Raw genomic sequence first — 13402 nt, forward strand, 5'->3', positions numbered from 1 at the left:
CCCCCCCCCTCGGATTTGATTATGCATATGATGTATCTGAATGCCTTTGTGCTTAATACATGCTTATCTTAAATAATTGTGGCAATATAAAACTGCATGTCTGGTCTGTATAATATTGTTCCAGCACTGTTATATATCAGAAAATAATGAATATTGTTGCTTGCTGCCTTCTTTAACATTAATTTGAAATAAATATTTTCATTAATATTTCTGCAATTATCAGCTTATTTATTACAATTTACTGCTCACAGCCGCGGACTGACACCACCTCACAGGGTAAAATCAATATCCATGGCCAGTTTTACGCCTGAGGAAATTGATATGGTGAAATCGAGAGGAAATGAGGTAACAAAATATGGTTCATATTTGCCTTTTTTATAACTCATTGTGAGCTAACTAGTGTGTTTTTATTCAGTAAGTTATTTTCTTTTTGTAAAACACACACACACACACACACACACACACACACACACAGAGTATTAGTCACAGCTAATGAATCCTGTTTCCTGATTAAAGGTCTGCTGAGGCACACACCTTTAACCATTCAGTAAAATTCAGCATAGGGAATACTTTTCCAAAGGAAGAGATTTTGCTCCAATAATAATTCTGATACTCTTGAAAAGCCAGTCTATCTGTTCCACACATTATGATTCTGCAGACACACTGCAACTTGAAATGAGTGGAAGACGATTTGTGGTTGGTGGAAGCTATGAATTAACAGTGTACGAGGTGTGGCCAAGTGACTTAAGAGCATTGCTTTCAAACTAATGTTAGAGATTTGGTTTCCAAATTTTTGATAATGTGCTTCCAGTAAACAGTGTGACAGAGATCAAACGTACTGATGGAACATGCTTTGAAAATATGATGCTCTGCATTGAACAGTAGCTGACAACATTTGTTGCTATCACATACAGGTTCATTATTTATAGATAACATACGCAATGTGCCATCATTGGGTTCTTATTCATTGCATGAACCGCATCAGAAATTCACTAATTGTCAACAATAAAGTCACTTACCCATTTATCCTGAATGGTTTTCAAAAGAGAGTGAATGTTTCAGGATGACGTATGTTCTCCATGAATGTGTATTATGACCTGATATGTATGTGGGCTTAAGTCTTCAGAGGTTATGCTACCATTCATAATGAGAAACTGTAAAAGTTCATGGAAAGTCTGCGATGCAACGAGATCATAGCATACATGTCTTTCAGACATATCCACAGTGTGCTCAGTGGACTGAAACATGAGTTCACGACTGGCCATTCCATAACCTGATATATTCAGTCTTTACACGATATCCCTTGTGATGCCGAGGATTTATTGTAAACTAGTCTGAATTCAGGGTCATCATTCAAATGTTACAGTACTCACAGATCTCATTGTTGTTCATATTGGACTTGGCAGTTCCTTGTACTCTTGCATGGTAAGGAGTACAAAGATGGCTTGACATCCAAGCCGTCTTTTGCCATCCTGATGCTCATATCAAAGGTTACATTTAAAGTCTCTCCTTTGTGGCTAACGCAGTGATCCCTCTGTCCTCCTCGTACATTTGTTGTACCAGATCTGTGAGCTTTTTAAAATTTTTCCCATTTGATTATTACACGACCCACAAGTGTCTCCAGTATTGTGTGTAACCACTATGTAATTGCTAGTAACAAAATTTTCTTCTATCGGAGGCTAATATAAATTTAGATTCTAGGACTTCCATTTCTACAAAGTGCTTAAGCCTTCTGTTGTTTCTGTGGTATGTAGGCATAATCAGTAATAATGTGTGAATTTAGTGCCAGTCCTTCCTGAAGTACTGGTAATTCTTATTCCATGGCATATCTGCATGCTCTAGCTTGCAGCTCCACTCTCATAATAGTTTGAAAAAGAGCTGAGTTTTTCATGGTTATGCCTGTGATTTTGTATTAAATATTTGATGTGTTCTAATCAAAATATCCCTTGGTCATACTAAGACTGTCGTGGCCACGACATTATTTTTTACAAATGCCGTTTCCTTAAATCTCTCCTTTACACTTTGTTTCTTTTTATTTACCCTCAACAACATTAACACGGGTTTCCAATTCTCTCTGTCTTTCATCACATGTATGTGCCCTCTCAGCTTCAAAATAGACTTCCACTAGTTCTTGCTATACCTTACCGTGCGTCCTTAGTCTTTCACAGTGACATGCTTTAATAAAATCTTCTTGGTTTTCAAGCCACATCACTTAGAATAAAACATTTGAGGTTTCAAGAGCTATCTCTGCCTTCATCATCAAGTGTTAAAACCACTTACTGCGGGGACTGGCACTGTGTTGCGTTTATGTAGGATGTAATGGCAGCATCCTCCCCAGGGGGCTCATGTTTCTTTTGAGAGTTCGTGCATGACACTCGTGTAACCCTGAGCTATTGCAGCCTAGTCTTCATTCCTAGGCTGTACTTCCTTTCCTGTGCCCCATCCTCCCTGTCCTTGCTCCTCCCCCTGTGCCGCATCCTCCCTGTCCTTGCTCCTCCCCCTGTGCCCCCTCCTTCCTCTCCCTGTGTTCTTACTTACATTGACCTGTCTGTCCTGCTGGTTTCCTGTATTCCATGCAGTTTTGTGCCCTTTGCTTTTTTTTTTGGTCCCTCTTTGAAGTTTGACCTTCACTTCTAAATTTCTCTCCCTAGTGTGAGCCATTTGGAGAAAGATGCCCTGCCTAGAGTCTATGGTGTGGATTCCTCTCTCCCCTTCCTTCCCTGCTGTAGCCCCTCTGCCACGCTGTCACCAGCATGTGTAGCCTATCCATGTCGTGAGACTGTTACGTATCCATCTAGCGGAGCCCTCGTCAACACAGAGATTACATTTCTGATACCACTCTCATACGCCTGTCTTTTCAAGTGCTAATGAATCATTGAATGCTGCTTTTTATGATCCTTCGAACTTCCCTTTACTGACTACACCTTGAAAGGAAAGCCCGGCTTGCCGTCTTGGGGTGAAACACTTTCCCTGCTACCTGGTCTGTACTAGGATGAATGGGGACACATCCACCATCGCAAAAACATTATTTTTTGTGGAAAATATTGAAGAAAAGTTCTGTGAAGTGGAGTGTCTCAGTAAGATGTGGTCAGGTTGCCTGATCATCAAAACTTCTGCCATCCAGTTTGCAGCTCTATGTTCTTGTGATCGTCTTGGCAACATCAGTGTCCATTAAACCTGACCAGTCTTTGAATAAGGTCCAGGGAATCATTTTTCATAGGTACCTCATCCTTCAAACTGATGAGGAGGAACTCCAGGCCAGTCTGTGTCCGTTTCTCAGGACGTGTGATCCGAAGTGTGGCCCCCACTAGGAAGGAGCATGCCATCAGAGATGCCAGTAATCATGGGGAATACTTTCACAATGGTTTCTTCTACCCCTACAACTTCTGCCCCCAAGAGAAAGCTAGACGAGTCATAGCCACAGAAAATTCTTCCATCAGTGCCAAAGCTCCTATTTGTTTCTTGGTCTGACAAAGTTCAAGACATTTCAACAGTAAACCCTTTCATTACTCAGAACTGCAGGTTCTGTAAAGTCTTGTTCCCAGTTACGAAATGACACCTTGTTGTTAGAAACAGTGACCTCCAAGCACAAAAATTGCTTCAAACTACACTGCTGCGCACCTTCCCTGTCCGCGTGGATGCGCACCATACTTTAAACTCATCATGCGAGGTGGTTTGTACAAGATCACTTGACGGATTATCAAATGACATTCAAAATTACCTGCCTGATTAGGAAGTACATCAAGTAATGAAAAGATTGAAAAGGAACTGATACCGACCTGCGCCCTCTTCTTGCTGTTTGACAGAGTTCAACTTCCACCGCATATTAAAGTGCAATATGAGAACTTCAGTGTGCTCTTACATCCTCAACCCTAAACGTTGCTGTCAGTGTCAGAGGTTTAATCAAACCAGCCAGTCGTATTCCAATACAACCAAATGTGTTAACTGTGGCAAGGATGCCCATGAGGGTGATTGTCCACCCTATCCCCTTGTTGCATCAGCTGTATGGGCAACCATGCTGTTTCCTCTAGAGATTGCTGTATTTTTAAAGGTTAACGAATTATTCAGGAGCTCTGAGTGAAGGAAAAGGTGTCCACCTTTGCTGTTCGTAAGTTATTCGCCAGTAGAAAGCCCACTGTGCTCCCAGCAGGTTAATACAGCACTGTCCTCGCCTCTCCTCTACCTACTAAGGAGGTAGCCGGGAGACTTACGATCTCACCTTTAGCGCCACGGTCGTCAGATCAGCCAGCCCGAAGGTCGCTTGTTGAAACTCCCCACTATCACCCGCTCACTCTAAGGGTCAACCTTCATCGGCTCCTGATAAATCGTAGGTCCCAAAATCGGACACCCGGACTTCCAAACAAGAACCTGCTCGTGAAGAATTTTTACGTACCCAGACATGAGAACCATCAACTCCTTCATCTCAACGTCCTGCTTCCGAGAAGGCTCATAAGAAAAACAGTTCCTATCCTTCTCCGCCACGGTGTGTCTCTTCTCGACCCAGCGGTAGGCGCTCTCAGCTGTCTTCAGTGTTGCCAAGACTCACCACTGGTGGCTGATCCAGTAGCCAATAACTGGTGTCAGGAGCTGCCCCTGAACAACCAATGAGTCAGGATCTTCTGCCTCTGGCTGAATGCCATTACATGCCATCGGCCACCGGCTCTCAGCAGTAACTGAGATGACGGCAACTGTGGTGAGATTCTTTCTTTTTCATTCATCCTCTGTCAGTTATCCGTTGCAGTATCTGTGGAATTTGCCCCCATCAGGATGAACTGTCGATCCTCTTACAATCCTACTCCCCAGTCATCTTTTGTCCTCAGGAAACAAAGCTCCGTCCCGATGATAACTTTGTCTTTCCTCATTTCCAATGAGTTCAGTCGGATCCTCCCTCTGTTGTTGGTGTTCCGGCACACAGGGGGCATACGATTCTTCTCCATGATACTATCCTTTGTCTCCCAACCACTTACACAGTTCCTTTAAAGCTTTCACTGTACGTCTTTCCCTTTCTGGATTCACCTTCTTTCTTTATGCCATATACATTCCATCATCCACCCCAATGGCAAAAGTCGATCTCTTTCATCTCCGTGGTCAGGTGCAACCCCCCCTGTTTGCTGGTTGGGACTTCAGCACCCACAATCCGCTTTGGGGATCTCCGCATCCTTGTCGAAGAGGCTCCCTGTTGATTGACCTTTTCCACCAAACAAATCATGTTTGCCTCAACCCTGGGGAACCTATATTTTTGTCTGCCTCCACATCAACCTACTCTCATTTGGACCTTTCGGTTTGTCCTGTTTGGCTAGCTCGGCACTTTGAATGGTTTGCTCTTTCTGATACACACTCGAGTGACCATTTCCAATGTGCCCTTTGGTTACAGTCACAACTGCCATGCCCCTGTGGGTCCGGGGATTAGAATAGGCCCCAGATATTCCTGCCTGTCATAAGAGGCAACTAAAAGGGTCTCTCACATTTCGGCCTTTGTGATGGCCCCCTGTAGGGTTTGACTTGCATTTTTCAAAATTTTCCCAAAAAGTGAGCCAATTTGGGAAGGGCATCTTACATGGTACGTAGTGTCCATCATGCGTTGAGACCTATTAAATCCTTCATCGACGTGGATTTGCACTTCCGCTGATACTCCTGCTCTTGGGCAAGGTCACCCTCCTGGGTGCGTTTTACGTCATCCTCACTGTTTTCTGCACTGTTGATGATGATGGACTTCTTAGCTCATTTGGACCTGATATCCAGCATGGCAGCAAGTTTGTTGTGGTGGGGCTGCCATGTACCCTGTTGGTTGTAGCCCCGTGACCACACAGGGATCTCTCTGCTGACGCCTGCACCATTAACTCTCCATGTATGCCAAAGAGTAGATGCCCATCACTGGGACATCGGGACTCCCGGCAATGGCCATCCTGCCAGGTGGCCTTTGCTGCGGCTGGGTGATGCCCATGATGCCTATGGGGAGGGCCCCTGGTCGGAGTGGGTGGCATGAGGGTGGATATGCCATGAAGCGTAGTACATCATCCCTTGCTGGTGGTCAAACACCAGCAGTCTCTAAGCAGTCAAGGTCTAACTGCAATGCTAAGAAATATAACCATAATTCCCCTGCCCCCCCCCCCCCCCCACACTCTCTCTCTCTCTCTCTCTCTCTCTCTCTCTCTCTCTCTCTCTCTCTCTCTAGCCACACCATGGGAGGAACATCAGGCCAAGGACGGCAAGGAAGTTTATTCACCCCGGTACCTCATCGGTCATGATCAAAATAGCATCCTCTGCCTAGTCACAGGCACTACTAGCCTATGACAAGCTGGGGATGTTTGTTTCCATCATGCCCCATAAGAGCTTAAATATGGTCCAGGTTATCATATTTCATAGGGACCTTGTTTTGCAGTTTGGCTACGAGCTGCATGCCAATTTAGAGCGGTGAGGTGTCAATTTCATCCAGCGTGTCCTCCAGGGTCCGAGGGATAATCAGGTTGCCACCGGTGCCTTCATCTTGGCCTTCGAGGGTGACACATTACGCAAGAAGGCCAAGGTGATAGTCTACCGCTGTGATTTAAAGCTCTATATCCCTCCTCTGATGCGGTGCTTTAAGTGCTGGAAGTTCGGCCATATGTCATCCCGCTATACTTCCAGCGCACTTGTCAAGATTGCGGACGCCTGTAACATCCCAATACTCCATGTGCCCTGCCTCCCATCTGTGTCAACTGCAGAGAGCGTCATTCGCCTTGCTCGCCAGACTGCTGGATTCTCCAGAAAGAAAGGAAAATCATGGAGTACAAGACCCTGGACCGACTGACCTACACTGAGGCTAAGAGAAAATTTGAACGCTTGCATCCTGTACGTATGACATCGTCTTTCGCCACCACTACAACAGTTCTGGCACCATCAGCCAACTGCGGTCACCCCTCACAGCCGGAAGACTACACTTGCCCCTTTGATTGTGGGGGCATTTCCCTCCCTGTTGCTCCTGCACCCGCACCACCTACTTCAGGAGCAACATTCCCCCCCCCCCCTCCCCTACCATCAGGGACGTCCCTCCCCACTTCTAAGCCGGGAGAAGTGTAAACTTTCTTTGGCTTCTCTCACTAGTAAGAGGTTCCTTGGGTCCCTCCTTTCCCAGGTTTCCGTTAGTGGGAAAGATGACACCTGCCAGTGGCTGAAGAGCTCAAAAGCAGCTGGTTGTAGGACTTCACACTCATCCTCAGTCCCAGAGACTGAGCCAGTTAACATGTCACAGCCAGGGAAACCCAAGGAGCAGCGAGGGAAATCCAAAAAGAAGACCCCCAAGACCAAGGAATTGAGGTGGCACCCACACCACCACTACCTACAAGCTCTGCATCTGAGGATGGAGTGGAGATTCTGGCATCCGTTGAGACCCTAGATCTCACCAGACCCTCAGACACAATGGATATAGACTGCTCAGGCAATAAGTCAGTGGCAGCAGGTGACTGAAGCATAAATTGCCTCTTTGAATGTTCCATATTTTCCCAGTTTCATGATGATGTCATCCTCCAGTGGAATTGCAGTGGTTTTTTCCACCACCTGTTTGAGCTATGGCAACTGTTAAGCTTTACATCTGCTGTCTGCATTGCCTTCCAACCATAGTGGCTATAATTGAGTGTCAGGTGGAGTTTGCATTTATGTCCTGAACTCGGTCCTTAGTGACACTGTGCCCCTTCAAACACCTCTTGAAACTATGGCTGTCAGAATAAGGACGACACAGGAAATAACTGTCTGCAATGTATATCTTCCTCCAGATGATGCAGCACTCCTGGATGTATTAGCTGCACTGATTGATCAACTCCCTAAACCTTTCCTACTTTTGGGAGATTTTAACACCCATAACCCCTTGTGGGGTGGTACCTTGTTTACTGGCAGAGACAGAGGTATCAAAACTTTACTGTTTCAGTTCGACCTCTACCTCTTAAATACTGGGGTTGCCACACATTTCAGTGTGTCTCATCTACATCTACATCTACATCTACATCTACATCTACATCTACATCCGTACTCCGCAAGCCACCTGACGGTGTGTGGCGGAGGGTACCCTGAGTACCTCTATCGGTTCTCCCTTCTATTCCAGTCTCGTATTGTACGTGGAAAGAAGGATTGTCGGTATGCTTCTGTGTGGGCTCTAATCTCTCTGATTTTATCCTCATGGTCTCTTCGCGAGATATACGTAGGAGGGAGCAATATACTGCTTGACTCTTCGGTGAAGGTATGTTCTCGAAACTTTAACAAAAGCCCGTACCGAGCTACTGAGCGTCTCTCCTGCAGAGTCTTCCACTGGAGTTTATCTATCATCTCCGTAACGCTTTCGCAATTACTAAATGATCCTGTAACGAAGCGCGCTGCTCTCCGTTGGATCTTCTCTCTCTCTTCTATCAACCCTACCTGGTGCGGATCCCACACTGCTGAGCAGTATTCAAGCATTGGGCGAACAAGCGTACTGTAACCTACTTCCTTTGTTGTCGGATTGCATTTCCTTAGGATTCTTCCAATGAATCTCAGTCTGGCATCTGCTTTACCGACGATCAACTTCATATGATCATTCCATTTTAAATCACTCCTAATGCTTACTCCCAGATAATTTATGGAATTAACTGCTTCCAGTTGCTGACCTGCTATTTTGTAGCTAAATGATAAGGGACCTATCTTTCTATGTATTCGCATCACATTACACTTCGCTACATTGAGATTCAATTGCCATTCCGTGCACCATGCGTCAATTCGCTGCAGATCCTCCTGCTTTTCAGTACAATTTTCCATTGTTGCAACCTTTCGATACACCACAGCATCATCTGCAAAAAGCCTCAGTGAACTTCCGATGTCATCCACCAGGTCATTTATGTATATTGTGAATAGCAACGGTCCTATGACACTCCCCTGCGGCACACCTGAAATCACTCTTACTTCGGAAGACTTCTCTCCATTGAGAATGACGTGCTGCGTTCTGTTATCTAGGAACTCCTCAATCCAATCACACAATTGATCTGATAGTCCGTATGCTCTTACTTTGTTCATTAAACGACTGTGGGGAACTGTGTCAAACGCCTTGCGGAAGTCAAGAAACACGGCATCTACCTGTGAACCCGTGTCTAAGGCCCTCTGAGTCTCGTGGACGAATAGCGCGAGCTGGGTTTCACACGATCGTCTTTTTCGAAACCCATGCTGATTCCTACAGAGTAGATTTCTAGTCTCCAGAAAAGACATTATACTCGAACATAATACGTGTTCCAAAATTCTACAACTGATCGACGTTAGAGATATAGGTCTATAGTTCTGCACATCTGTTCGACGTCCCTTCTTGAGAACGGGGATGACCTGTGCCCTTTTCCAATCCTTTGGAACGCTTCGCTCTTCTAGAGACCTACGGTACACCGCTGCAAGAAGGGGGGCAAGTTCCTTCGCGTACTCTGTGTAAAATCGAACTGGTATCCCATCAGGACCAGCGGCCTTTCCTCTTTTGAGCGATTTTAATTGTTTCTCTATCCCTCTGTCGTCTACTTCGATATCTACCATTTTGTCAACTGTGCGACAATCTAGAGAAGGAAGCACAGTGCAGTCTTCCTCTGTGAAACAGCTTTGGAAGAAGACATTTAGTAATTCGGCCTTTAGTCTGTCATCCTCTGTTTCAGTACCATTTTGGTCACAGAGTGTCTGGACATTTTGTTTTGATCCACCTACCGCTTTGACATAGGACCAAAATTTCTTAGGATTTTCTGCCAAGTCAGTACATAGAACTTTACTTTCGAATTCATTGAAAGCCTCTCGCATAGCCCTCCTCACACTACATTTCGCTTCGCGTAATTTTTGTTTGTCTGCAAGGCTTTGGCTATGTTTATGTTTGCTGTGAAGTTCCCTTTGCTTCCGCAGCAGTTTTCTAACTCGGTTGTTGTACCACGGTGGCTCTTTCCCATCTCTTACGATCTTGCTTGGCACATACTCATCTAACGCATATTGTACCATGGTAGTTACTTGGCCATTGATTTATCAATTTGTAGGCCAGGACTTCTCCCTTCTATCCACTGGAGAGCACACGGCGACCTTTGTGTTAGTGACCACTTCCCCATCTTCCTGTCACTGCCCCGGCCTCAGGCCCATGGACACCTGCTCATATGGGCTTTAAATAAGTCGGACTGGGAAACTTTCACATCTGCTGTCACCATTGAATCTGCCCCACACGGTATCATCAGTATGATGGTTGAGCAGGTGACAACAACAATTGTTTCTGCGGCAGAAAACGCGATACCTCGCTCTTTACGTTGCCCCCGGCGTAAGGCAGTCCCTTGGTGGTTGCTGGAAGTCGCTGAAGCAATTAAGGAGCATCAGCAATCTCTACAGCAGCATAAATGTCACCCTTCCCTGGAGCACCCTATAGCCTTTAAACGGGTACATGCCATGTTTGCAAACTTATCAAACGATGGAAGCAGGAGTGTTGGGAGAGATAAGATTCAACCATTGGGTGCCCTACGTCGCCTTCCCGAGTCTGGGCAAAGATCAAACGTGTTTTCGGGTACCAGACCCCAATAGTTGTTCCCGGTGTTACAATAAATGGCATGTATCTACCGACACAAATGTGATTGGCAAGCACTTGGCTCGAGTCTCTGCATTGGAGAATTATCCCCCAGCCTATCGCACTCCTAAAATGCAGCTGGAAGGGAAAGTCCTCTACACGCCACAGTGAATCCTATAATGCCCCATTTACAGAGTGGGAGCTCCTCAGTGCCCTTGCACATCACCCCAACACAGCTCCTGGGCCTGATCGGATCCGCAGCCAGATGATTAAACATTTCTCATTGACTACAAGTGACATATCCTCATCATCTTCGACTGGATCTGGTGCGATGACATCTTTCCATCGCAGTGGTGGGAGAGCACCACCATTCCAGTGCTCAAACCCGGTAATAACCTGCTTGATGTGGAGAGCTAGTGGACCATCAGCCTCACCAAAATTCTTTGTAAGCTGCTGGAACATATGGTGTGTTGGCAGTTGGGTTGGGTCGTGGAGTCACATGGCCTACTGTCTCCACATCAGGGCGGCTTCCGCCAGGGTTGCTCTACCACTGATAGTCATGTCTCTCCCAAGTCTGCCATCTGACCAGCCTTTTCCAGCCGCCAACACATGGTTTCTGTCTCTCTCTCTCTCTCTCTCTCTCTCTCTCTCTCTCTCTCTCTCTCTCTCTCTCTCTCTCTCTTTTTTTTGACATACCTAAAGCATATGACATGACCTGGCGGCATCATATCCTTGCCACATTGTCTGAGTGGGGTCTCCTGGGCCCACTCCAGATTTTTATCCAAAACTTCCTGTTGCTCCATACTTTCCATGACCAAGTTGGTGCCTCCCATAGTTCCATCCATATCCAGGAGAATGGAGTCCCACAGGGCTCTGTTTTTAGTGTGTCTCTGTTTCTAGTGGCTATTAATGGTCTAGCAGCAGCTGTCGGGCCCTCCGTCTTGCCTTCTCTGTATGCAGGCGACTTTTGCACTTCGTACTGGTGCTTCAGTGCTGGTGTTGCAGAGTGTCACCTGCAGGGAGTCATCCGCAAGGTGCAGTCATGGGTCCTAGACCATGGCTTACAGTTTTCCGGCATGAAGACGTGTCATGCATTTCTGTGGGCGTCGTACCATTCTTCCGGAACCAGCACTTTACCTTAATGATGATCAACTCACTGTAGTGGAGGCATATTGATTCTTAGGTCTGGTTTTCGATGCTCGTTTGACTTGGCTTCCTCATCTTAAACAGAAGTGGTGACAGCACCTCAATGCCCTCTACTGCCTGAGCAACACCAATTGGGGTGCAGGTTGCTCCACACTGCTGCAGCTCTACAGAGCCCTTGTTCAATCCCGTCTTGACTATGGGAGTGTGATTTATGGTTCAAGGCACCTTGAGCATTGCGATTGCTCGACCAATTGCACCATTGTTGAGTCTGACAAGCGACAGGAGCCTTTAGAATGAGTTCGGTGACATTCGTACTGGTGGAGGCTGGAGTCCCTCCATTGGAGATCAGATGTGCACAACTTCTTGCCAGTTACATTGCACACATTCATAGCTCTCCTGAACGTCAGAATTACCGTCTTCTGTTCCCACACGTGGCAGTCCATCTCCTGCATTGGCAGCCCAGGTCGGGGCTAACGATTGTGGTCCGCGTGCAATTCCTTCTCTCCGAACTAGAGTCGCTTCCCTTTACCACCTCTACTTGCAGTCCTTTCACTTATGCCTCCATGGTGTACGCCTCAGCCGCACCTTCATCTAGACCTTTTGCATGGCCCTAAGGACTCCGTTAACCCCGCCACTTTCCGCTGTCACTTCCTCGCGATTCTTGATGTGTTCCCGGGCTCCGATGTGGTTTACACCAATGGCTGATGGTCCTGTAGGCTTTGCATATGTTCGTGGAGGACATATTGAACGCACTACTTGCCAGATGGCTGCAGTGATTTCACTGCAGAGCTTTGGCCATATTTCATGCTCTTGAGCACATCCGCTCGTGCCCTGGCGCGTCATGTCTCCTGTGTACTGACTCAATAAGCAACCTACAACCAGTGCTACCTTCGCCATCCTCAGGTAGCATCTATCCAGGAGTCCATTTATGCCCTGGAATGGTCTTGCCCAGGACATGTCAGAATCCCCAGCGACGTGGAAACCGCTTCTGGAGATGAGCATCTCTGAAGCTGACCTGCGTTCCGTCTTCCGCCACAGGGTTTTTCGGCTTTGAGAGACAGAATGGTATAATAGTATGCACAAAAAACTGCGTGTCATTAAGGAGACTACGAATGTGTGGAAGTCTTCCATGCGGCCCTCAGAGAATCAGTTGTCCTCTTTCGGCTCCGCATTGGCCATACATGACTAACGCATAGTTACCTACTCTGTCACGAAGACCCAACTCTGTGTCACTGTGGCTCCCAAATGACAATCGTCCACCTCTTGGTGGACTAACCACTTTAGCCGCTCTGTGGGGGACTTTTAACTTTCCCAGCACCTTGCCTTCCGTGTTGGGTGACAATGCCTCAACAGCAGCTTTAGTTTTAAGGTTTATACATAAGAGTGGGTTTTATACTTCTATGTAGGTTTTAGCGCATGTCCTTTATCCCTCTGTGTCCTCCACCCTAGTGCTTTTAGGGTTGGAGGTTTTAATATGTTGCAGTGTGGCTGGCTTTTCCTTTTTATTCTCATGGTCAGCCAGCCACTGTAATCTGCTTTCTTGTTTTACTGTCTTCTGTTTCTAGCATCTCTCTGTTGTATATCGATTCTTAGAACTGGTTTTCGACATGTGATTGACTTGGCTACCTCACCTTTGTCAGCTTAAGCGGAAGCGGTGGCAGCACCTCGGTGCCCTCCGCTGCCTGAGGATGTAGATTGCTCTACACTGCTGCAGCTCTACAGAGCCCTCGTTGAATCCCGCCCTGA

At 46.5% G+C, this 13402-nt stretch overlaps 1 protein-coding gene across 4 annotated transcripts in view; it reads left to right on the forward strand.

Annotated features, from left to right (window-relative positions):
• Nucleotides 1–13402, forward strand: part of LOC126333508 (arf-GAP domain and FG repeat-containing protein 1) — a 97226-nt gene that overhangs the window by 8021 nt on the left and 75803 nt on the right. For all 4 annotated transcript variants that reach the window (XM_049996743.1, XM_049996744.1, XM_049996742.1 and 1 more), the window contains one exon: nt 252–345. In XM_049996743.1, coding sequence (XP_049852700.1) covers nt 252–345 — 94 coding nt within the window. The remainder of the gene's footprint in view (nt 1–251; nt 346–13402) is intronic.

The sequence above is a fragment of the Schistocerca gregaria genome, chromosome 2 (genome assembly GCF_023897955.1).
Source record: "Schistocerca gregaria isolate iqSchGreg1 chromosome 2, iqSchGreg1.2, whole genome shotgun sequence".
Lineage (NCBI taxonomy): Eukaryota > Metazoa > Arthropoda > Insecta > Orthoptera > Acrididae > Schistocerca > Schistocerca gregaria.